This window comes from Stenella coeruleoalba (genome assembly GCF_951394435.1).
Source record: "Stenella coeruleoalba genome assembly, chromosome: X".
Classification (NCBI taxonomy): domain Eukaryota; kingdom Metazoa; phylum Chordata; class Mammalia; order Artiodactyla; family Delphinidae; genus Stenella; species Stenella coeruleoalba.
This window is the reverse complement of record NC_137152.1, coordinates 106,568,113-106,594,247: the sequence shown is the minus strand read 5'-3', so window position 1 is coordinate 106,594,247 and position 26,135 is coordinate 106,568,113. Positions and strand designations below refer to the sequence as shown.

At 45.2% G+C, this 26,135-nt stretch overlaps 1 protein-coding gene across 1 annotated transcript; it reads left to right on the top strand.

Moving 5' to 3' along the window:
- The first annotated feature begins 4,139 nt into the window (after window positions 1-4,139).
- Window positions 4,140-19,848, top strand: IGSF1 (immunoglobulin superfamily member 1). Its single transcript, XM_079911641.1, has 20 exons — window positions 4,140-4,288; window positions 6,639-6,757; window positions 6,894-6,920; window positions 7,334-7,618; window positions 7,971-8,258; window positions 10,136-10,420; window positions 10,661-10,954; window positions 11,408-11,686; window positions 12,023-12,143; window positions 14,036-14,106; window positions 14,203-14,235; window positions 14,617-14,907; window positions 15,168-15,446; window positions 16,060-16,347; window positions 17,114-17,401; window positions 17,593-17,880; window positions 18,073-18,360; window positions 18,480-18,758; window positions 19,154-19,277; window positions 19,433-19,848. The coding sequence occupies exons 2-20, from the start codon at window positions 6,652-6,654 to the stop codon at window positions 19,566-19,568; spliced, it is 4,050 nt and encodes a 1,349-aa protein (XP_079767767.1). The 5' UTR covers window positions 4,140-4,288; window positions 6,639-6,651; the 3' UTR covers window positions 19,569-19,848.
- The last annotated feature ends 6,287 nt before the right edge of the window (window positions 19,849-26,135 follow it).

Genomic DNA, 26,135 nt, shown 5'->3' with positions numbered 1-26,135 from the left:
AGTATCCAAGGTGGAGTGTGTTTTCATATCTGTGGCCCTTTGTCCCCAATGCAGAAGAGGAAGATGCCACTTGCTCTGTTTTGTTAATGAGAAAGTACCGAGAACAAAGTCTGTGATGCAAAGATGGGGGGGGGGGGGCGCTGAGGAGAGATGGGCAGGAAGGCCTGTGAGGCCTTAGGAAGCTGGAGCTCCCCATCCAGCCTGCTCAATGGTGCCGGTCTCCCCCGGGGCTCCTGCCTCTCCGAGTGGTCTCACATTTGTTGGGAGGTGTGTGTCTGCTGTGGCTCAGGTGACATCTTAGGGGGCCCGTTTACACACACGGGGCTTGTTTCTCTTTGTCTCTCTGTTTCGATTGCTCCAAATAGCTGAGAATCCAGGGCAGGAAAGACTGTGAACTCCAAAAGGATCACCCAGTACTTTGCAACAATTGCAGCGTCTGGAGACCTCACCATGAAGAAGCACTCCAAAATGAGGTTATGGAGAGGAGAAAGGCTTGCCCTGCTTCCGCTGCCAACCTTTGTCTTGAAGTGTGTGTATGTGGTGGGGGGAAGGCCAGCAGAGCCAATGTCAAGAACTCCACCTCAGCTAAGTCATAGCCCCAGTCTCTCTTGGCCTCTATCACCAGCTTTATAAATATTGGGCTGCAAAATTTCCTCTAGGGAGCTTGGCCAGAGAATATTTCTCCTTCTGCAGGCAGGCTACAAGGTCCAAGACCCACAGAGGTAGCCTAGAGATGGAGCTTCTAATATCTCAATTGCCAGCCATAGTTTGAATGAGGGGCTTCTATGAAGTCTGAATAATAAGTCCTTTCAAGATTCTACAGTGACCCAGAGCAAAAAAAAGAGTGAGTGGTATTCTCACCCACACAGTCCCAGGACCTTCTTCAGGCTTCCACGGCATTAATGGGGAATCTGGGCTCTAGATTCTGGCTGCTGGTGCGAGCACAAGCTTCGGCCTAAGGACTTCAGAGAGTAGCAGGATGCTATCATTGCCTTCTTTTCTACATTATTAACAATCCATTTGATTGGTGATTCTCTGTTTTACTAAGTACATTCATAACTGTTTTTTAAATTAAAAAATTTTTATTGAAGTATACTTGATTTACAATGTTGTGTTAGTTTCATGTGTACAGCAGAGTGATTCAGTGTTTTATGTAAATATATATATAATATTCATATATATGTATCAGATTCTTTTCCCTTATAGGTTATTACAAAATATTGAGTAGAGTTCCCTGTGCTATACAGTAAGTCCTTGTTGGTTATCTATTTTACATACAGTAGTGTGTAGATGGCAATCCCAACCTCCTAATTTACCCCTGCCCCACCCCTTTCCCCTTTGGTAACCATAAGTTTGTTTTCTACCACTGTGGGTCTATTTCTGTTTTGCATATAAGTACGTTTGGATCTTGTTTTTCGATTCCATATGTAAGTGATATCACATGATATTTCTCTTTCTCTGTCTGACTTATTTCACTTAGTATGATAATCTCTAGGTCCATCCGTGTTGCTGCAAGTGGCATAATTTCTTATTTTTTACGGCTGAGTAATATTCCATTGTCTATATATACCATATCTCATTTATCCATTCATCTGTTGGTGGATGTTTAGGCTGTTTCCATGTCTTGGTTATTGTAAATAGTGCTGCAATGAACACTGGGGTGCACGCATCTTTTCGAATTATAGTTTTCTCCGGATATATGCCCAGGAGTGGGATTGGAGGATCATATGCTAACTTTATTTTAAATTAAAAGGTTTCTTTTACTTTTATCATTACAAACTTCCAATGCAGAGGGAGCATTGTAGTGGTTAAGAACATGGGACTTCATTTTGCAATATATACAAATATTGAATCATTATGTTGTATACCTGAAACTAATGTTGTGGATCAATTATACCTCAATAAAAAAAAAAAGAAGGAAGGAACTGAGAAGTTTTCAGTTACTTTGCATAAAAAAATTTTGAATTATTTTCTAAATAAGACCCTTTTTTATAGGTATACTATAATCAATAAAGTGGTTTAAGTAATTAAAAAAAAAAAACATGGGACCGTGGAACTGTATATACGGATTGCCTGGATGCGAATCCTAGCTCTTCCACTTGCTGGCTGTGTTGGCCTTAGGCAATTTCTTAATGGCTCTGAGTTTCAGCTTCTTCATCTGTAAAATGGGACTGATCCTATCCCCGAGTGTTGTGATTGGGATAAAATGAGTTAATATTTATAAAGCACTTAGTGCCTAATACCATCATAGTGATTTCTATACAAATGTTTTGAAAATAGGCATGGGTATTTCCACCCTGACATATAATAATTTTCACTTTAGTGTTCCAAACAACCATTTGTGTTTGGCCAATTTTACCTCTTAAATATTTCGGGAACGCTTGCTCTCTCCTCCTTCTTTACTTCCACTGCCCTGGTTTCGGCACACAGGAACAGTAAACTGCTTACAGTTCTCCGTGCCTTACTTGCTGGTCTTTCCTATTGCAATTCTCTGATTCCCATGGCACCCCCTTCTTTGGCTTTCTCCTACTTGTTCTCCATCACTGTTTATCCTCAGACTACAAACTCCTTAAGAGCAGAAACTGCCATTCTCCCTGGATTGTCAGCATCTATAACAATGTGTGGCACAAAGAAAATACTCAACAAACGTGTATTGAATTAGTGGATGGTTGGTTGCTGTGTCCCAGGCACTATGTAGTAGTTTACAGGGGGATTTTCATTCAATCCTACCTAAAACTCTGTGTGATATTAAGTACAATTATTATCCCCAGTTTACAAATAGGAAAACTAAGACCTGGAGAGGTTAAATAACTTGCCCCTAAAATACCTATTTATATTCATATGGTTATTCTATTCTTATGTGATAATCTGTACTTTATAATGGTGTGTAGGAACAGAGGATGCCAGGAAGCCACAGCTGATATCCCTGATGCATGAAGATATGATATTCAATTTTCCTATTAAAAGCACAGTTACTTTATTTTTATGTAGCTTGTTCTCAAATCACAGTATTTTTTCTTTAGATAATTTTTTTTAACATCTTTATTGGGGTATAATTGCTTTACAATGGTGTGTTAGTTTCTGCTTTATAACAAAGTGAATCAGTTCTTTAGATAATTTTTAATCTTCTATGAATGTAAAAATTGTACATAAAGAAAAATGTGGCTATTTCTTACAACAATCAATTGATCTGGGGGCCCACTGGATGCTATGCTTTAATCCCATCAGATAGTATATGTCAGGAGCTTTGGTTAGTATCTTATCCATACATAATCATTTGAAACAGTCATTCATGGTTAACTAAATTTATGAAAGGTTATCTACATCATTGAAATCATGTTTCTCTAGGGCATTTGTGGAAAGCTGTACAGATTAATGATAGTAGTAGTGCTGGTAGTGGTAGCAACAGCAGCAGCTACCATTTACTGAGCACCTACCATGTACCAGGCCTACTATGCTGTAAGTTTTACTTACAGTATCCCATCGAAGGCCTGTGCAATAGCTTCTGTTGTTTTATTTTACAGATGGGGAAACTGAGACTCAGAGAGTTTAACTCACTTTCTTGAGGTCACTCAGCTATTGAATAGTGGAACCAGACTGAAATCCAAATTTGTGTGTCTCTAAAGCCTGGGGTTTTAGTCCAAGCTAGACTTTGAAGGCTGTCCAAGTTACTTAACCCTCTCTGAGCTTCAGTTTCCTCATCTGTAAAATTGAGGGAAGTAACACACCTTGCAGTGTTGCTATGAAGATTTGAAATAATAGATGCCCAGGGCTCAGAGGCACATAGTAGGCATATAAACCCTGGTGGGGTGGTGTTTATGCTTACGTGGGGTATTAAGTGGGCAGAGGAAGATCCGAGATCCCTTTAAAGGCATTGGGGAGCTGAAGAGGAGGGATCTACAGCTTTGGCAGGCTTGAGAGCTGGCCCTCTCCTCTCCAGAATACAATGACCCAATGAAACTCTGAGCGACAGGCGAGGGGGCAGGGGCCTGAATTTGGCTCCAGCAACCTCTGCAGGGAATCGTGAGAGGGGCGGGAGCTGGGAGGGGCGTGGAAATCCCGGTTGTCAGAGGACTGCAGGTGTCAGGGAGTTAGTGTAGGTGGGCTCCCAGAGCCTGGCAGAGGGAGGAGGGGAGGCTGGAGCGGCAGAGCCGGCGGGGGAGAGAGGGAGGCGTGGCCCTGAGCCTGGGAGGCTGTCCTTAGACTGCTCTTCTCTTGCCGGGCAGTTTGCTGCATCTGGAGGAGCTCACTGGAGAATCTCCAACAGCGGAGTGGGCCTTCAACTACCGTAAGTACCTGCAAATGAGCGCATAGTCCAGTGGCTGAAGATTAAATACTGCCCATCAGATCCTAAACAAAACCCCGAAATAATCTCCCTGATGTAATTAATTGCCGTAAATCTAAATGCTCCCAAGTCTTTCCCCCCCACCCCCTTCATCCCTCCCTTTTTCCTTCCCTCCGCGATCCCAGCCGTGCCTCGCTGAGAATCTCTGGGCGCTGTAGATATCTTTCCTTTTCCTTCTCAGTCTTCCCTCCAAACCTTTAGCGGAGCAGGTACCCGGCACCCCGCTGAGCCCAACCCCTTTGATTCCTGGAACCCTCAAAGCTATGCAGGGGGCGAGCCATTAGACATTTCAGGTTTGTCACCCTCAAAAGCACTGCGGCGCTGCCTAAGGGTGTGTAAAGTGCTTGGGGTGGAGTAGAAGGGAAGGGTGAAAAGGCTAGACTGCCGAAGTTGGCGGTGTGGGGGAGGGAGTGTGAAAGGCCAAAAATGGGCGTGGCCAATTAACCTGAAGCCTGCAGCTCCTTCCAATGTTCCCTGGACAGAAGATTCATCATTTTGGCTGGATATAAATGGTAGAGTTTCCTTAGTAGGTTGCGGAGGGGTCAGCCATGCTGAGAAATCCAGCTTCCCTTATTCCCCTCAAGCCCCCAGGAAGCGAAACCCTGGTTTAGGGGTCTAAGTGGCAAGGCTAGAGTCTCAGATGGCATTCCCTGGCAGAATCCCAGGTTGAACCTTTCCCTTGGCAGTAAAACCTGAGTTCCTCCAATAAATTCTGGCCTAAAGCCTCAGGGGAACAAAAGCAACAGGGTGGCACCCAAGCCTGGGCCTGGGCCTGACCCTAAGAGGAGTGGGGGCAAGAGTCTGTAGGAGGTGAGATGGAAAGAGCATCTTTAGGGTGCTATACCAGATTAATACCCCCTTTGGGAAGAAAAATAGCCAAGTTTTAATGAAATGTTCACTATGTGCCTGGCACTGTACATGTATTGTCTCAGATTCAACACAACAACAAGGCTAGGTATATATTACTCCCCAACTTTATAGATAAGAAAAGTTCAGAGAGGGTAATTTGAGCATCCTTCAAGGCAAAGTAAGAAATGCAAAGGGAAACCGTGCTTCCCTGGATCTCTGATGGTCCACCTGCTTCCTACAGCCCAGGTGTTTGAATCTTCCTCTTTTTTCCTGCTCCTTCATCCCTCCTAGTGTTATCACTGGAGCAAGTTAGGGACTTCAAGATCAGGATCAGTTTGGGGAAGCAAAATCACCGCTTTCTGTTCTGAGAGCTGCCTTTATCCCACTGTGTTGAAATAGAATTAAACAGCCAGAACCTCAGGCTCTGAGTAGAGAGTTGGTAGAAGGGAGTTAGCCTGAGTTTGTGTGATGGGCATATGCCTTTCCTTGGCAAAAGGATACTCTGGGTCCAGGGGGTGGGGTAGGAGAGGCAGAAGAGTGTAAGGGGTCTACTTATGGACGTGTAGGGCCTGTGGTCAATAGTGATTTTCAAGAAAATGAGAAGGCCTCGCTGAACTCACATATCTTTGCCATATTCCCTGAAATTCAAGCAATTCTTTTTTTTTCCTTAGGGGCAATGAACAAGAATGCTTATAAATTATGGGCAGCCAATAAATCATTTGCATCTTATATCAATTAGCTCAAGTAACTTGATTCCCCAACACCTACTCAAGATGGAGGCTTTGAGATTTTGGGGGGTAAGAAATAAAAGTAATATTAGATTTGAAGCATTCTGACATTCTGCATAAGGGCAGGCCTGGATGGGATGAGATGGTACAGGTGAGGTAGGGTGAGAAAGGGGTCAAGGTCTGCCTCTGAAAGTTTAAATACTGGTTTTAGAGCATAAGCATTAGAGTTAAACATAGATTTGCATTTTGGCTCTGAAATTTAATATCTTTTGACTTTGGGCAAATTATATCCTGTCTAAGCCTCAGCTTCCTAGCCAGCAAAATGGTGATGGTAGAAACGCTTCCTTTGCTAGGTTGTTGAAGTACTCAGACAAAAATATATATGTATGAGTAAAGGATCTGAAAAGGTGACTCTCTACACCTCCCATCTCCCTCATACCATGTGGCTTCTGCTGGCCTGGATTAGGCCTCTGGGCCTCTGAGATCCCATGGAAAAACAGACATTTCAATAAATCTGACATGGTAGATACCAGCAAAGACCTTGGGTGGGAGAAGGGGGAAGTGAGGAAAAGGGACAAAGAGAAGAAGTAGCCAGTAACCCTGCCTGCCAGTGAGGGAGTGGAAGGAAGGGAGGGATGTCAGGTGCAACTTACTGATCCAAACTAAACTTTCCGAAGCAGGATCAGTCCCCTGAGTAAGAACACTTCTGCTTTTAGATCTCACCACCTGATGAGGGGCACAGCCCTTCAGGACTCCAGAGGCTCCATGACCCTGGACAGGCCAGGGGAAGGGGCCACCATGCTGCGGACATTCACTCTCTTACTCTTTTGCATTCGTGAGTACAAGGAAGTGGTGGCAGGGCAAGTGAACCTGTTATAGTTACCCCTATGGGGAGGGAATGGAGAATATTGAGGTTTGAGAGTGGGTGGGAACAATGAGGGGCTCTCCTTTACCATAATCTCTCTTTTCAGGGTTGAGTCTGGGTATGACACCAATAGGTAAGTGAGTCCTGCTACCTCAAGTACCTTCCTTCCTGAAGGCCACAAGACATTGACCTGCTTCCATGGCCCTGGACATAACTGCCTTGAGAGCCCAAAGGCAATTTCCAGATTGAGCTGGCTGGGAATCAGGACCTCTTACTTCATGACTTGGTTTCCCACAAAATAGTAAAGAACTTTGTCTCAGATGGAAAGGAAGCAAGACTTGCACTTCATTCCCCAACTCACTTGAATTCCTTAAACAAATATCTTGGGGTCCCTATCCCACCCCCATAAAAGTATGCATCCTGTCCCCAAGGGAAGAAAAAAGGAGGAATCTGGGTTGGGGCTAATTTTAAGGGACATTGGAGGGGCATGTTATGGGAGGGAGAGGGTTGGACTGCTGACATCTTTGTTATCTTTGGGAATGACAGCAATGATGCAATCTCAACCGGAGCTGTGGATAGAGACCAACTACCCCCAGGCCCCTTGGGAGAACATCACACTTTGGTGCAAAAGCCCCTCTCGGATTTCAAGCAAGTTCCTGTTGCTGAAAGATAAGACACAGATGACCTGGATCCGCCCTTCCCACAAGACCTTCCAAGTTTCATTCCCCATTGGTGCCCTTACTCAGTCCAATACAGGTCTTTACAGGTGCTGCTACTGGAAGGAGACGGGCTGGTCAGAGCCCAGTAAAGTTTTAGAGTTGGAGGCACCAGGTAAGAAGACAGAGATAGATAATCAAGAATAAACTCCAGCTCCTGGGACTGAACCTTGCCTTCCCAGAGCAGGGTTTAATTCATTCGTTTGCCTCAAATGCATGCATGTATAATGCATGCATTCCACAGTTAGTAAATAAGTGCCTAGTCTCTATAGATGCAGAGTGAGGACACAGACTCTGGAACAGATCTAGAGGGCAAGCTCTCAACATAGGGGATACCCTAGATGGGGGAACAAGGGGTGACAAATAAGGGTCATACAGGGAAGACTCATTTAAGTAGAGCGCTCTGCCGCTCCCCGAGCAGCACTCCCCTTGCTCTTCCTGAATACCAGTTCATTCTCTCCTTCCAGGCCAGCTGCCCAAGCCCACTTTCTGGATCCAGGCTGAGACCTCCCCTCTTCCTGGATGTAATGTTAACATACTCTGCCATGGCTGGCTGCAGGATTTGGTATTCATGCTGTTCAAAGAGGGATATGCAGAACCCGTGGATTACCAAGTCCCAACGGGGACAGTGGCCATATTCTCCATTGCCAACATGACACCTGAGAGTGAAGGGGTTTACATCTGCCGCACTCACATCCAGATGCTCCCTACCCTGTGGTCAGAGCCCAGCAACCCCCTGAAGCTGATTGTGGCAGGTGGGTGTGGCTATGGCTGCTGGGGTCTGATGATCGTTGTCCCCGGGATCATGGTTGGATGAGCCAGCGTTTCTGACATTACTTTCCTTGCCCAGTTCTCTGCAAGGCCCATGAGCTAAAGTCATTTGACATTTTACTGAGATGCAAATTAGAATCACACATGCTATGAGGTAAATGTTTGGGAGCCAATTACTTGGCTAGTGAGTGAGTCCAGCCAAATGTCCAGCAGCTTCAGCTCATCACAGCTTTGTTGTTCTCTATTTGTCGAAAATCATGCATTCATTCATTCATTAGGCTTTTATTGAGCACTTAATATGTGCCAGGCACTGCCACTGCAGTCTTGTAAACTGACTTTTTTAATTTAAAGTATTTTTATTCTATTTCTGATTTTTATTTTTAAGTGTGGAAAATAGAATGAGTTGCTAGTGCTGGTGATAAAAATAAACAAAAAAATGACAAAGAAAGTGATAGTTCATATTTTAGAAATGACTTTATAAATTAATTTAGTCTTGTATATACAGATCCAGTAAGGCAGTACCAAGCTTTAAACACAGTAGAAGCCTCCCCACAATGCCCAAACACTAGACACACACCCCCACTCCCCCACCCCATGGCCCGGATGCTTCTAGACAGAATTGGCCACACTTGCTTTAGTTCCCTCATCAAGTTAAATAGGCTTGGGGAAAGCTGTGGTGCCACAGAAAGTACCTGAACTTAGAAGCAGTAATCCTAGTTTCCAGTTCCACCTCTGACACTGCCTCCCTGTGTGATACTGAGCAAGTAACTTCACCTCTGTGCTTCGGTTTCCCCCACTCTAAAATGGAAGAACAGTATCTATCCAATCTACTGTATGATGCCTCTCTGTGACTCAGTTTTCTCATTTGCAAAATTGGTATAATAATAATGCCTACCTCACAGGGTTGTTGTGAGGATTTGCCTAAGTATATGTACAGTGCCTGGCATATAAGTTCTCAATAAATGGTAGATATTAATTTTATTAGTATAGCTTTTTATTGAGGATCTGTTTGAACTGCGTGTTATGGATGTTTGTAGTACGAATGCCTTTCCAGTGTAGGTGCCACTAACACACACTTCTGCAGTTACCTGTTTGCTGGTGTCCCCCACTAGGCCATGAGCTTTTGGCTAACGGGGACTGTGTCTATCTTCTTTACTTGTATATTCCTCGACCTACACGATGCCTGACACATCCTAAATGCTTAATGAGCATATGATAGAGCTGATCCTTCCAAGAATGGGTGGGTGGGCCTACCTGGGATTGGGATGGGTAAGAAGGAGTGGTTTGGGAGTGAGGTTTGCCCTCTATTTTGTAGTTTAATCTCTTTGGAGGAACAATACATGGAAATGAGGGTGTGACCCCATTAACAGAGGTTTCTTTGGGTTGCAGACTTACTGGCCAATCCCTCCTTATTGGCCTCTTTCAATCCCCTGTGGGAAGTGTCCTCTGTGAACTTAATGAGTTCAAAAGCCATCCTTAATACTGCAGTAGCATTCATGCTTTATGAAGATGGAATAAAAGTCATTTTCAGAAGTTTGGTTTCTTGGGTGGTTTGAAGAACTACATTTGGCATTTCAGGGACCTAAAGATACAGGGAATTACAAATGTAGATATTCCGCTGAGACACACCCTACACATAGTTAGAGCTCAGTGGAGCTGATAGAGTCTGGTGAGAGGGAAGGGGCATAAGTGAACTTACCCTTGATTGCCTCCTAGAAGAGGCAGAGATTCAAGGAAGGAAGAGGGAGCAGAGGGTAAACTTCAGCTATCACTTTCTATCTAAGGGAACTAGGAAAATTAAACCAGAATATAATAAGGAAGAATCATCCTACATCTACCTCAGGGTCTCTTCCCTTTCTAGGACTCTATCCCAAACCAACTCTGACAGCCTATCCTGGGCCCATCATGGCACCGGGAGAAAGCCTGAATCTCAGGTGCCAAGGGCCAATCTATGGAATGACCTTTGCTTTAATAAGGCGTGAAGACTTGGAGAAGTCCTTTTACCACAAGAGACCATTAAAAAATGAGGCATATTTCTTCTTCGGGGCTTTGAAAATCCACAATGCTGGACATTACCTCTGTTTTTACTATGATGGGTCACACAGGGGTTCACTCCTTAGTGATATCCTGAAAATCTGGGTAACCGGTAAGAGAAGGGGATGCAATGGGACCTATTGTAGGGGCTAAGGGTGTACAACTTGCTCAGGGCCTGCTGGAGAACCTAATCATGCAGCCAGGGATAACGGTGGGGGAAGGAGCAGAATTTGTGTAAGTGGACTTAGGATGGGATTTGCCAAGGGTGGACAGGAGGAAGAGAAAAAGAACCCTAAGTAGTGGGAGGGGTAAGTCAGACAGTTAGCCTTTTATATTTTGGGTCTTGTCCTAGACACTTTCCCGAAGACCTGTCTACTTGCTCAGCCCAGTCCTGTGGTCCAAATGGGTCAGAATGTGAGCCTGTGGTGTCGAGGGCCAGTGGATGGAGTGGAACTTACACTCTATAAGAAAGGAGAAGACAAAACACTTCAGCTCTTGGATACCACCAGCATCAGTGATGATGAGTCATTCCTCCTCAACAATGTGACCTACAGTGATGCTGGCATCTATAGCTGCCACTATCTCCTCTCCTGGAAGACCTCCATCAGGATGTCATCACACAACACCGTGGAGCTTGTGGTTGTAGGCAAGTGCTAACAACTATTGTTTGTTTTAATCATCATTACAGTGTTATAAGAAGGAGCTGGTGGCCCTGTACCCTCTTGGATTTATGGGCCAAAGAAAAACACACTAGGAGGGTGGTGTAGAATTTTCTCCAAAAACTTTAGGTACCTTCTCTCCCAGGGTTGATACTCAAGCCCTGTCTCTCAGCATGGACAAGCTCCATTGTGACCCCTAGAAAAGTTATTCTCCTTAAGACCAGGGGAAACTTACAGGTATGGGTCTTTCTGATTGAAGCTAGGAGAATCAAGGAATGGGCCAAGGAGTTCTGATGCACAATCAAATTTTGAAGCCAGTGATCTAGTGGAAGTGAAAAAAAAAGAGAAAACCAAATAAGGACCTGAGAAACATTTGTTGAGGGAGGAGGCACTGAGTTCAAAGTCATTTGTTCTAACTCTGGTCTCTGGATTGGTTGCAGATAAGCCCCCCAAACCCTCCCTGTCAGCCTGGCCCAGCACCGTGTTCAAGCTAGGAAAGGCCATCACCCTTCAGTGCCGAGTACCTCAACCAGTACTTGAATTTTGTCTGGAATGGGAAGAAAGAGCAACATCCCCAAAATTTTCAGTGGATGGAGACTTCATCATCAGTAATGTTGAAGGGAAAGGCACAGGGACCTACAGTTGCAGCTATCGCATAGAGGCACATCCTAACATCTGGTCATATCGCAGTGAGCCTCTGAAACTGATGGGGCCAGCAGGTGAGAGGAACACTCTTCACAGGGATGCCCCCTCCGCAGCTTTGGCCATCATACCCCTGGGATCCCAGAACAATGCCCAGAAGGATGTGGAAAGGGTAGTTGGGGGCTTGTAAGTCAGGGCCCTTGGGTTTGGGCATCTTTCCTCTGGAGTGGTCTCACAGTCACTCAAAGGCAGTGAGCAGGATACTTTCAAGGGTCCTATTCTTCATGAAAATAAGGCCACTTTTGTCTCAACTTCCCTTCACCTGCAGTAACCAGATCCCCCTCCCCCCATGAATGTATTCAACAGTCCCTGTCCCCATCAAGGTCCCTGCTTTTGGTCTTCTCTGGCCACAGGCTTTCTCACCTGGAATTACGTTCTGAACGAGGCTATCAGGTTGTCCCTAATCGTGCAGCTTTTTGCCTTGCTGTTGGTAGAGCTGTGGATAAGGTGGAAGTGTCGGAGACTCAGAATCAGGTAACTGTCTTGTCCCAACCCCCTGTTCCTCAATCTAGCTGAGTTCAGGCTCCCCAGAGACTCAGGAATGGGTCATACTCCAGTTGAGACAAGCCACAGGGGGGGACCCTTTGTATCCTCTACCTTCTGGGCTTAAGATATAAGACTTTCTCATTCCAGCAGTTTCTCTTTCACCTCACAGCGGGGTCGGCACCCAAGCCATAGGGTGGAGAAATGCATATTTCTCAGAGCCTGGAGAAGTAATCAGAACCTTGTTCACTGATTCCCCCAGGAGGGTGCCCAAATCTCCCTCCCAAGCCACCCTGCCTCTCAGAGATGATTGATGTCTTACACATTAACTTCAACTGAACTTTTTTTGTAAGAAGCCATGCTGTCCTGTCTCCCAGGATGCTATCTAACTCCCATCCCAACTTTCACCCTTACCCCTAGCTCTCAAGGGCTAGCAAGACTTGTAGTCCATCCTAGCTGCTATGGAAGCCAGTCTCTCTGCCACTCTGGCCCCCAACCACTGTGCAGAGCATTCTGAGAATATAGCCTTAGCCTGGGTGGGCATCTGATGAGGGAATGGATTGGGCCAGGGAATCAGACTGCTTCCTCTGACCCATAAAATGTCAAGCCAAACAGGTTCTCCTGCCATTTACTTTTATCCTTTTGTGTCCCCTGGGTCATCTCCTTCTCTCCCTGATCCTTACGGCCTTGTGCTCAGGCTATTCTGCCTGAAAATGAGAAGAGAAATGACAGCTCCTAGCTTGGTGGGGCCTCTGTTCCCAAACGCCTTGCTTACTTTCCCCCACCTTGTGATCCTGGCTGTACCCCTCCCCCACCATGATCACAGGACTTCGTGTGCCTGGGAGTATTCAATATACAATGGATGATGACTATGACTGTGTGTGTCTGTGTTTCCCGCTGGGATCTGAGGGACAGAGTGCTTGGGTAATGAGGAGAGAGCCAGCTAAACTTTCTGCAAAACCACTACCCTTCGAGCTTTCAAAAACTTTCAATGGGGGTCAAGTCCTACTTCTCCACAGAACCTATCCTGAGTTCCACATACACTGGGGTAACCTTCAAGCCAGGGGTTAGAAAAAATGTAGCTTCAAGTGCCCCACCTCAGCCCAGGTCCACTGCATCAAAGAATGAATTTGGAAACCAGACTTCAGAGAATGCAGCTTGAAAAGCATGTTTTCCTGGCCAGGAAGGAGGGTCAGTGTTTTCTAAGTAAAAATTGTCAAATGAGTTTTGGCTTAGTATAATCTAATTCTACAGGACCCATAACCTAAAAATGCTGCACATTTCTAGTCATAATCTGGGTGGGGGTAGAGAGATCCCACTCTCTGACAAGCTTAGCTCAGCACTGACAATCCTCTGGTAATTCACTGTTGCTGCCTAGGCAACCCTTCCATAACAAAGGCAGGTGAGGCAGGTCGGTCGGAGGACCAATACTGCCATAATAAAAACTGCTTCCAAACTTGAACTTGATGACTGAGAAACCCCCAAGATTTCTCCCTCCACCCCCACACCCACCACCCAGAGCTGCCGATTACACTGAGCTCCAGGGGTTCTGAGAGCTGGAGTTACAAAGGCATTTTCACATCTGACATCTCAATTCCAGCAACAGCCTAATCAGGGGCCTTGGGGACCTGACATTTGATATTGTCTGGGGATGGTAGAGGGGGCGGGGGGCACGTGGGTCATGAAAGAGCAAGAGGTTTGTAGGTGGTGAGGCCCTCAAAAAGAAAAGTCATCCATGTCAGAAAAGATTATATCCCATTATCCTGGCCATATCCAATCCCTATTGGGTGGTGAGTAAGCCAATGACATAAATTGCCGCCCCCTTCTCTCCGCCCTCCCCTTAATCCCAGCAACTCCTCTCATCTCTTTTCTGGTCTTGCTAGAGAAGCCTGGTTGCTGGGAACAGCTCAAGGGGTCACCATGCTCTTCATACTCACAGCTCTTCTCTGCTGTGGTGAGTAGAAGGGGGTGGGGAAGGGGCCTGGGCAGAAGGCCGGGGTGAAGTCCCGTGGGGGAAGGGACAAAGCCCTGGCAGCAATTTCTTTTGCAGGACTGTGCAATGGGGTATTGACAGAAGAGACTGGTGAGTTTTTCCTGCTCCAGACTGGGACATTCCTCCCTGGAGATCCGAAATAACTACAGAGTGTCAGTGTCAGTGGCCAGGGAGTGACTGGTTGGGAGGGAAGGACAGCCAGGAAGGGGCACTTGCTAAAGCTGCTGGCAAAACTCAGCCTCCAACTCTGCTTTTCTGCCTGCAAAATTTCCCCCAAGCTTCTGCATTTTTCTGACCCTCAGCTGAGACATCAGCTTCCCCTTTCCCCAGCACCTGCGGAGAGAAGGAAAGAGTTTGGATTGAGGTTGAAAGGGGAGGTGGGCAATGTGATCTGGGGAGGGTGTTCAAGGGCAAGGAAAAGGGGAGGGTGAGGGTGAGGGAGGATGGCTTCACTAACTCTGCTGTTTCTAGAAATAATCATGCCAACCCCAAAGCCTGAGCTGTGGGCAGAGACCAACTTCCCTCTGGCCCCGTGGAAGAACTTAACCCTCTGGTGCAGAAGCCCTTCTGGCTCAACTAAGGAATTTGTATTGCTGAAGGACGGGACCGGGTGGATTGCAACTCGCCCGGCCTCAGAGCAGGTCCGGGCTGCTTTCCCCCTTGGAGCCCTGACCCAGAGCCACACCGGGAGTTACCACTGCCATTCGTGGGAGGAGATGGCTGTGTCAGAGCCCAGTGAGGCACTTGAGCTGGTGGGGACAGGTAAGAAAAGGCAGAGGGTCCTCACGGAGTGATCCCCAGTGCCCCTGGGACTCCTGCACTGTTCCTAGGGATGGGGAATGCTCAGAGACCCAGAGCCCAAGGGGCTTCTGCTGCCTGTAGGAGAGGAGGGGCACTGAAATGGGGGGAGGGGTGGGGAACAGAGTTATGAGAAGACTGACAGGAAGAGGCAAAGGCCAGTCCAGGATGGATTTCTATTTTGCTGACAAAGTGACTCCGAGTGTCCCTGTTTTGTTTTCCAGACATCCTCCCCAAACCTGTCATTTCTGCTTCCCCCCCAGTTCGGGGCCAGGAACTGCAAATCCGGTGCAAAGGATGGCTGGCAGGCATGGGGTTTGCTCTGTATAAGGAGGGAGTGCAGGAACCTGTCCAGCAACTTGGTGCCCTTGGGAGAGAAACCTTCTTTACAATCCAAAGAATGGAGGATAAAGATGAAGGCAATTATAGCTGCCGCACTCACACTGAAAAGCGCCCCTTCAAGTGGTCTGAGCCCAGTGAGCCCCTGGAGCTTGTCATAAAAGGTAGAGCTGAAAGGGGTGTGTGAGAGAGGAGTGGGGAAGCAAAGCTCTGGGTCAGACACTCCTCTCCTCACAGCAAACTTTGCTGCTGGTCCTAGGAGCCTGTGTCCAATCTTAGAGCCAGGCAGGCGTGGCGCTGGGAGTGCCAGGGCCTCTGGCTGCACGATATTAATAGCCATAATCGTTATTAATAGCTGGGGTTTGTAGAGGGTGATTTAATTTTTCTAATTATTTTCATATCAATTATCTCATTTAGCTATAGAGCAAATATTCAAAGGAGGTGGATCAGGTACCATTTCCCCTTCTTGTCCAAATGGGCAAACTGAGGCTCAGGGAATCAGCAGAGCCCCAGTGACAATTCACCCTTTTAGCTAGCTTCCATTGCTTGTTCTGCTGACAGGGAGGATTCGGCTGGAGGAGGTGAGGGGTGGGGTGAGGGGGTCCCTGTGAAAAGTTCATCTGCAAAGTGGTTTTGCCTTGACTTTTAAATGCACCTTCTTCTGAATGAAATACTATAGGAAACAAAGCAGCTTTCTGGAACCAATATTTGCTATATTAGCAATCTTTCTTCTCTCTTAATTTGGTTTTGTATTGTGTTTGGTTTTTTGCCTTCTAGAAATGTACCCCAAGCCCTTATTCAAGACATGGGCCAGTCCTGTGGTCACTCCTGGTGCCCGAGTGACTTTCAATTGCTCCACCCCCCACCAGCAAATGAGCTTTATCCTTTACAAAGATGGAAGTGAAATAGCGTCCAGTGACAGGTCTTGGGCGAGTCCGGGAGCCAGTGCAGCCCACTTTCTGATCATTTCGGTGGGCATTGGTGATGGAGGGAATTACAGCTGCCGCTATTATGACTTTGCTATCTGGTCTGAGCCCAGTGACCCTGTGGAGCTCGTGGTGACAGGTCAGGAGTGGGGAAATGCAGGTGGAGGTGGTACTGACTCTGGGACAGTGGGCGGGAGGGCTGTCAGTGGGAGAGGAAGAAGTGCTCCTTCTAAAAGTCACCAAGAATGTGCTTAGGACCGTGCCTAACACATGGTAAACAGTCCATGTAAGGCAGCTGCCTTATATGATCACTAATACAGGAAGGTGAGAAAGAGGAGAAGAGGGAGGAAAATAATTCACGTCTGGGGAAAGAAATGAGGCAGATGGGGGTGTTTCACATGTTGCCCTATTTCTGAAATCTTTTTGTGGCTTGGCCTTGAGCTTTAGGCCCAATGTCCACTTTTTCTTTAGCTGGGCTGTCAGAGATTGGTGGGCTGGATGGCCCTCAGAGAAATGGCGGAGACCTTGAAATGTCTACTGCATATTATGCAGCCATTACAAATGATAGTTTTCAAAGGCTGTTTAACGTCATAGGAAAATATTTACAACATAAAGTGAAAAATATTAAACTACACAATTGTGCATATAGTAGGCCCAATTATGCAAATAGTTAGAGCTACAATGACATGGCCATGTACAAAAAAATAAATGGGAAATAAATACATAAAAATGTAGCAAGAATGGTTATCTTTGAGCAGTAGAATTGTATTTTCTTCATAGGTTTTTTTCCGTATTTTCTAATTTTCTACAATAAGCATATATTGTTTCTTCTAATAACACTAAAAAAACAATGTTCAGAATGTCAGGGGCAGGATTCTCTCATGCTGTGATCTCTTTAATTTCAGAATTCTACCCCAAACCCACTCTCCTGGCACAACCAGGTCCTGTGGTGCTTCCTGGGAAGAATGTGACCCTGCGCTGCCAAGGGACTTTCCAGGGCATGAGGTTTGCCCTCTTGCAGGAGGGAACCCAGGTTCCCTTACAGTTTCAGAGTGCCTCAGGGAATGTGGCTGACTTTCCCCTCCACGCTGTTGGAGCAGACGACTCTGGGAACTATAGTTGTGTCTACTATGAGACCACTATGTCAAACAGGGGATCATATCTCAGCAAGCCTCTTATGATCTGGGTGACTGGTAAGGACTGACAAGACATGGGACTGGGACAGAGACAACTGGAATAAGGGTTAGAGAGGGTGATCCCTCTTGGAAGGGTAGGCTAGGCCATGGAGGGGAACGGTTGTGTCTGGAAGGAGAAAAATAAAGGATTAATTCAGCGAGTGATAAGTTTGCATACTAACCACTTTCCATCTTTGGTCTCTTCCTAGACACATTCCCCAAGCCATGGTTGTTTGCTGAGCCCAGTTCTGTGGTTCCCATGGGGCAGAATGTTACTCTCTGGTGCCAAGGGCCAGTCCACGGAGTAGGGTACATTCTGCACAAAGAAATAGAAGCCACTTCAGTGCAGCTCTGGGGATCCATCAGTAATGATGGGGCATTCCCCATCACCAATATATCTGGTGCTAACATAGGTCGTTACAGCTGCTGCTACCATCCTGACTGGACCAGCCCTATCAAGATACAGCCTAGCAACACCCTGGAACTTATAGTCACAGGTAAGGGGAAGATGCTCTGGCGTGAGCAGGGGAGTAAAGAGTGAGTAAGCTGTCAGATGGTTCATGGGAAACGGTAAACGGTTTTCCAAGAGCTCAAGGAGAGGCAAGCAGTAGTCTCTCCTCTTTATTGAGACTCCAGTGATGCCCTGGAAAGTGGCCACCTCTCTATGACCAAGAGTCAATTTCTTCTAGGTTTGCTCCCCAAACCCAGCCTATTAGCCCAGCCTGGTCCCATGGTGGCCCCTGGAGAAAACATGACTCTTCAGTGTCAAGGGGAACTGCCAGACTCAACATTTGTCCTGTTGAAGAAGGGTACTCAAGAGCCCTTAAGGCAACAGAGGCCAAGAGGGTACAGGGCTGACTTCCGGATGCCAGCAGTGAGCAGTGAAGATTCTGGGATGTATAGCTGTGTTTATTATTTGGATTCTGCTCCCTTTGCAGCTTCTAATCTCAGTGACTCCCTGGAGATCTGGGTGACTGGTAAGGTCTTGGAGATTTCAGCAAGAGTCTAGATTTTGTAGTTTCTTAGTAGTTAGCCCTAAGGGGGTAAAGGGCTGGGTTCAAGGCCATTTCTAACTCTGTGTCCTGGTTGGCTGCAGATAAGCCCCCTAAACCCTCCCTGTCAGCCTCGCCCAGCACTGTGTTCAAGCTAGGAAAGGATATCACCCTTCAGTGCAGAGGACCCCTGCCAGGTGTGGAGTTTGTCCTGGAACATGATGGAGAAGAAGCGCCTCAGCAGTTTTCAGAGGATGGAGACTTTGTCATCAACAACGTAGAAGGAAAGGGCATTGGAAACTATAGCTGCAGCTACCGTCTGCAGGCCTACCCTGATATCTGGTCAGAGCCTAGTGATCCCCTGGAGCTGGTGGGGGCAGCAGGTGAGATGATAATCCCTCCATGGTTCTGGCATGACATACGTGGGATCCCAGAGATAGTCTCCATGGAGACAGGCCAAACATGGAGGGGGAGGGGTTTGGAATCAGAGACCTCAAGTGTGGTCATTTTTCTTTCTCCTAGGGATGGTAAGGAGGTGGAACCTCAGATTCACTCAAAGATAGTGAGAAGGATACTTTCAAGGCCTCTTCCACCCCCCAAAAGGAGGGCTGCTTCTGCCTCAGCATAAGCACTGCCTCTGACCACCCCATCTGCAGTCTCAACACATGGTTCCCGAGTGAACCCCGGAGGAGGCCAGATGAGGGGGCAACAAGAGATCCAGGGGAGCGTACATGCACTGATCTCTATGGCCTTGGTTTCTGCTCTTTTATCACCACAGGGCCTGCTGCTCAGGAATGCACTGTGGGGAACATTGTCCGAAGTACCCTGATCGTGGTGGTGGTTGTAGCTTTAGGGGTGGTGCTAGCCATAGAGTGGAAGAAGTGGCCTCGACTCCGAACCAGGTAATTGCCTTATGTCAGCCTCCTTCTGTGAACCCAGAGGCTTCTGTTAAAACAATGGTACATATGCTCCTCTAGAATCTGAGTCCCACAATGCAACCTGTTTTCAGGTTGATGGCTCTGGATCCTCTCTTAGTCATGTCTTTTTCTCTACACAGAGGCTCAGAGACAGATGGAAGAGACCAGACCATAGCCTTGGAAGAGTGTAACCAAGAAGGAGACCTGGGCACCAATACCAACTCTCCCTCATCGATCTCTCAGGGAACCTCAGTGGAACTGCCCGTCCCAATATAATAATCACCTCCTTGGCAAGAGCTTTCCTCTCCTCTTTTTTTATCCTCAGAGACCTGCAAATCTGGCTGGTTTCCCTGGGAGTCCACCCCATCTACTGGTCCTTGGCCACTAATCACCTGAGATAGGTCAAGGGGATTTTAGGAGTTGAGAGCCCTACCAGGGTGAGATGTTTCCTGAAGAGAGAGTCCCTGCCCTCGTAACTCCTCACTGTACTGATTTACTGGTGCATGAAATTCTATTAAAAATGTATTCTTCTGAATAAAGAGAGTATTCACTATTTAACTGCAAAAACTATGGCAGTGGTTTTCCATTGGTTTGTTGTCCACTTAACACTTAGCAAAAATGGTGTATTGGAGCTGATCTCCATGGCAGAATAAGAGAGCACAGCGCTGCTAGTACAGAGAAAGGAGCTCAAGGATGGGGTCGGGGAGGAGGGAAGGCTCCAAAATGTCCATTTTGGTTTGGGACGTGGTAACGGAACAGAATGTCCCATCATCCTTCCATTTCATTTTTGAATGAATGGAAGAACGAATGAATGGCAATGTTCTCTCCAAGTTGAGCCTGAGGAGGGCAAACACTGAAGTTACATACTTTCTACTGTGTTACTTCTAGGTCTGTAGTACACCTGCTTTCCAGTGTTAGGATTAGTCCACTACAGAACTTTGAAATCGGCAAAGTGTGCTTTGTGGCCCTTACCTAACAACCACAGGTGTACATTAGTTCACTCTTAAGTGTGAAAGGTTGATAAAAGCTGAATATTTTGCCCCTCCCTAAAGAAAGCCCTGTTTTCTCTGGTGGTGGGATCTCAAAGAGTGAGTAAGCAAGTGAGGTGATTGGTTTAGAGCAGGGGACCTCCCAGTGTCCTGTCCCAGTGTTCCTTCCCAGTATTCCAAACGGAGGCTGGCTCGCATTCCGAGCCCCTGATCTCTTTCCTTGGATCGGCATGCAACTTGCCGCATGGGTGGGAATCCAGTACACATTAGGAGGGTTGTATTGGGGAAGGGGGCTTACCTAATTCCTTAAACCTGTTCAAGACCTCAGAAGAACTGACCTATGGGTCCTAGAGGAGGTCACAACCCCTTCACATCTGACCCTAAAGTTCCTTACCTCCCAACACTGTTTAATTCTAAGCTATCACTGTTCAATAGAGCAATGTACAAGGGTGCTGTACACAGTGAGTTATTTATCCTTGGTTACGATAAAATTTAGAAAACAACTCCCATATTCTTATATCAGGAAGCTTATTTACCCAGCAACCTAATGAAAAAAATGCATCACATTTCCCTTAATCCTTACAGAATGAAACACTCTTGAGTACTATAGACTAATTTGTATTAAGCTCTTTGGAATGTAGAAGTACAAAGTCTCACTCTGATTTCCATTTGATGAGATTCTATTAGTCGCATATACTAATTTCTTATAGTGTTTCTAAAAATTCATTTCAAAAATGCTTTTACATTTGAATTTAGGAAAACCTAATTGTTGCTTTCTGCCAAACACCACTAGCTGCCTTCAAACTCTCCATCCCTAACCCCCAAGCAAGCTGTACATTTTGAACACTGGAGGGAGGCCTGGTTTTGGTCGTTGGTTTTAGGATAGAAGTCCTTTGATCAGGTCTGATTTTGTTTTCCAATCATTGGATATTCCAGCGTGTATTGTCAAGCCTAGTGGTAGGGCTGTGCAAGTTAGCAAGTGATCACTTGATTGCTTTAGCTATTCAGGGAAAGAGAGATGGGAAGAAAAGAGCAGAGGGCCAAGGACTGAAATTTACAGAAACCTCTGCGTTAGAAAAGCAGGATGAAGATGAAGCAAAAATGATAGAAAAAGACTTGTGAAATCCAGACATTGAACCTGGGGTCTCCAGTATCAAAGAGTCAAACAGAGATACCCGTGCAATAAGAGAAAATTCTGATAAATCTTTAAATGAGAAACAAGTAGTGAGAAATATTGTGACACTGGACTGTTAGTTGGTTTTCTAAAAGCATTCACATATACTATTCTTACACTTAGAGAACCAAGTTCTACATGATTTAGAAGAGAAAAAAAATAGTTGTCAATTAACTGTGAAATACTTAAAGAGTGGCTTTGGGCTTTAACTTTCCTACTCACTGTCAGAGCTATTTCAATGAATTAAATATCTATTTATAATGCAAACGTAGCTTGTTGCTGACAATGCTCCACATGGTATGTTTTTTTTAACCTGGTTGCCATGGGAATCAGTCCCTTTACCCCTGGCTGGCCTCTAATCAGCTCAGCATCAAGTAATTTCTGGGAAATGGACTCTCAATTAGGGTGGAATGGACCTCTGAGAGGAGAATTTGTCTCTGGGACTCCAGAAACAAAGGCCAAAAATCCTCTCGTCAGTTCTAAAAAACAAATGTAAATTACCCTCTATCCATGGGTCACATCTTTGTCCTCAGCATCTTAGAGCTACAAAGATTGTCAAGGTGGTGTGATCCAGTCCCCAACCCAGTACAGAATCTCCTTTATAGCAAAGCTGACAGGTAGTACACAGCCTCTTTCTGTACACCTCCAGCGATGGGGAGCTCACCACTCCATGACACAACCTGAGAATTTCAGATTGCTTGACTGATCTCATATCTGCCTGTGTATATTCCCTTCATACTCACTGGCTCTAGTTCTGACCCAAGTTGCAACCTAGATGAAATCTACTTCTTACACATAATAATCTTACAACATTTGGAAGACATGAGTTGTCTTCCTTGAGTCCAGAATATCTCACTCAGTGTTGCTTCCAGGGTTTGGTCAACACTCGTTTGCAAATGTATCTCTATGTAGTTAACTCTCAATTATCCAGGTTTTGGAGAGGGAAGAGTTCATGCCTACCCGACTCCTGCCAGATTCAACCAGAACAGCTTTTTTATATAGTTTATATACCCGTTAATTATACAGAATATTAAACAATGAAGAAAGATGTGATGAAAAATAAAGCAGAGAAAGGAGATACAGAAGTGTGTGTTTTGTGGGGAGATTGTTGCAATTTAAAAAGGGTGACTAAGAATACCTCACTGAGAATGTAACATTTGACTTATGATTAAAGGATATGAAGGAGTAAGCCATGCAGATATCTAGGCAAAGTGGGTTCTGGTCAGAGGGAACAGGGAGTACAAGAGCCCTGAGACAAGAGAATGCCTGGCTGGTTCGAGAAACTGTGACTAGACTACAGTGGCTGGAGCAGTGTAAGCAAGGAGGAAAGTAGGAGACAAGGTCAAAGAAGCAATGGGAGCCAGGGCAAGCAAGACCTTTGCAGATCTTTGTAAGGACTTTGACTTACACCCTGAATGAACTAGGAAGCCACTGGAGTGACATGATTAGACTTAACATTTAAATAGAACCATCCTGTCTTCTGTGTAGAGAATAGGCTGAGGGGCCAGGGTGGAAACAGAGATATCTACAAGGAGGCTACTACAATAATGAGGCAAGAGATGGTAGGTTAGGTCAGCACAGTAGCAAACAGGTGATGAGAAATGGTTGGATTATTGACATAATCTGAGGAAAGAGCCAACAGGATTTGCTGACAGATTGCATGTGGGGTGTGTTGTATAAACATTCTCATTAGAAGAAAAAACTGTTTCAAATATTGCCTTAGTGCTTCCTTCCCTGGGTTATTTTAATCTCATCCTCAAGAAAGGGTTTTCCATTGCCTCCCAATCCAGGTCACCACTTCTGGGCAGTTTGTCAGTGAGTCTGTCATTGTTCATCCAGAAATGTAAGCAAAATGAAGTCCTACATGTCTAAAGTGATCTGACCAGCACAGGGTATGTGACCAGGACAGTGAAATGATCATTTTCTGGGATTTCAACTCACCATTTCTTTTAATGCCATCTAAAATTACATTAGTCCTTGGGCAGCGAGATCACACTGTTGGCTCATAGGAAACTGTGGTCAATCAAAACCCACAGCTCTTTCTCACACAAGATCTTGCCAGTTCAATCCTTTCTTTTCCTTCACTTATACAAGTGATGTGGTATTTTGCAATTGAGTTTTAAACTCAGATTTAAGATTTGACATTTATCCCCGTTAGGTTTCATCATATAAGCCCCAGCTTACAGAAGTCATGTATTACCACTTAGTGAGTCCACTCATATATACCACACATAAGGTACTAACTCATTTACTCCTAACAACAATCCTGTATGGCCCCGTGCTATTATCATCCTCACTTTACACATGAGGAAACAGAGGCTCAGAGAAGTTAGGGAACATGTCCAAGGCCATCCAGCTCATAGCCAAGGTCAGAGCTGTAATTAGAATCCAATTTTGCCTGACTCCAAAGCCAGATTTCCCCGTACTAAACTTTGGTTAGCACAGTATCTGGAACATAGTAGGTATACAATAAATATTTACTAAATTGTCTACCTTCGCACCCTACTTTTTTCTTTTTTGTTGAACAGACACTCATATTCACTTAGTATTTGTTAGGCTATGTTAAAAAGCTTTACATTTATTAAGCGTCTTAATCTTTACAGTACATATATGAGGTAGGTACTATCATTATTCACATTTCCTACAAAGAAAGAAACAGAGCCACAGAAATTAAGCAAATTGCCTAGGTGACACAGCCAGCAAGTGTCAGAGACAGGATTTGGACCCAGGCAGTCTGGCTCCAGAGTTTGTGTTTATAACCACTAAGCTATGCTGTCTCAGGCTATTCCGAGATCCTGACCTTGCACTCTCAAGGGAAAGAGGTGCCTAGGACTAACTCGCTGTCCACTGCCCAGTGTTAAACCTGTGGCCCTCCTGTTGAAATCTACTTCAGCTTCCCCCTTCTTTTCCATTTCCTTTCCTTACCAATGGAATCTGGACTCTAGGCTTATTAAGAATGAAGACTTGTTCAGGTCCCCAGATTTAGTCTTGATCTCTCCCCTTCACTCCCAGAGCTCCATTGTACTCTGTTCTGCTATAGACCAACATTTTCAACTTCCCTCCCTAAGGAGGCAGGCAATGTGATGAAATGGTCACCATGTTGGGGAAATACCTGAAAAGGAAACCACATGGTTGGTGGTCACAGGTCAAAAGAGGCCTGGAGAAGAAAGATGTTCCCTCAGACCACTCCCCATCCCCAAGAATAGGCCCTAGGCCAGACCATCGTATGTTAAATTAACTCTACAGGATCCTGGTTAGAGTCATGTTTTAAACTGGGTGTGGTAAGGATGTGCAGAGAAATTCCAGCCATTCACCTGAGTTATTAACCTATAAAGGATGACTTTTGTGAGGAAGTCCCTTCTTATTTCAGAAGGCCGTCTTTGGTACCACATGCTAAAGACCCAAGGATGACCTATATGACATCATAGGCTGGCAGAATGCACAGGGGCTAGAATTAATTTTGAGCTTGAGACAAATCCCATAAAGGGTGGCACATCATAAGAAACTTCAAAACTAGCCAAAGCTCCCTTATTTTGCAGGATCATTGCTCAAGCAGTTGTTCTATCTTAACCCCAGCAGTCAATTTTGCAAATTCATCAATTGATGCCCCAAAGTTGGACTTGATCATATACATCTGGACACAGTGAAAGAATGAATCCTAGACTTCAAAAATCATAGAATTTGAGGGGCCATTCAAAATGATACAATGCACACACTTTCTACAACATACCCAACAAGAGGCTGACCAAACCTCTACTTGAACCCTTCTAGAGGAGGGGTACAGGGGGTTTGGGGGCCCAGAGGAGACTTAGCACCTATAACGAATGGTTGTCCCTTCAATTATCAGGCAGCTGTAATGCTGAGGAAATTTTTTTTTAATTTTCTGAGGACTGCCTTCTTCCAATTTTCATACACATCGACCCACAGAAAACGTGTAATGTAAAATCCTTCCTTAAGTCTTTGCTTTTACAAGTGAAACATCCCCATTTTCTTCAAATACAGAAAAATTCTCTGGCCAACCTTAGATAGAAAGAAACTAGCACTTCCAATGTGGTGGACTGCATATTTCCATTAATATACCCTTCAGATCTCAATAGCATATTTAGCAATCACAAAACACTATGGGCTTATAGTAAGTTTAAGCTAACAGAAACCCCTATCCCTTTTATAGAAGTACTTCTAAGCCTTGCCTTCACTCTGAATTTATGTATTTAATTTTAGAGTTGAAATATACAGCTTCATATTTGTCACAACTACATTACAGTAAGGGTTTATTTCTTATGTTCAGCTTCACAACTATTTGTCCCCTTGGAAAATTACTGAATCGTTCAACCTCAGTTTTCGTATCTGTAAAATGGAGACAATCACTATTCTAATTTTGCAGGTTTGTGCTGAGGATCAAATGAAATAATTTACTTGAAAGTGCTCTATAATATAGAAAAGTATTGTGTCAGTATAAGGCCTGATGGTGACAACAAGGAGGATTTTTATTTTCTGTTGTACAACGTACACAGATATCCTTACAAGCTTCATCTTAATCCCAAATTTAGTCAATGTCTCACCTTTATCCAAGTGTTGGAAAGCACTTGTCTTCCTGGGTTTACAATAATTGATTAAATGTATACATTTTGTATGTGGTCATTTAACAAGTTAAGCATTAAACCGTCCATACTATCCGCT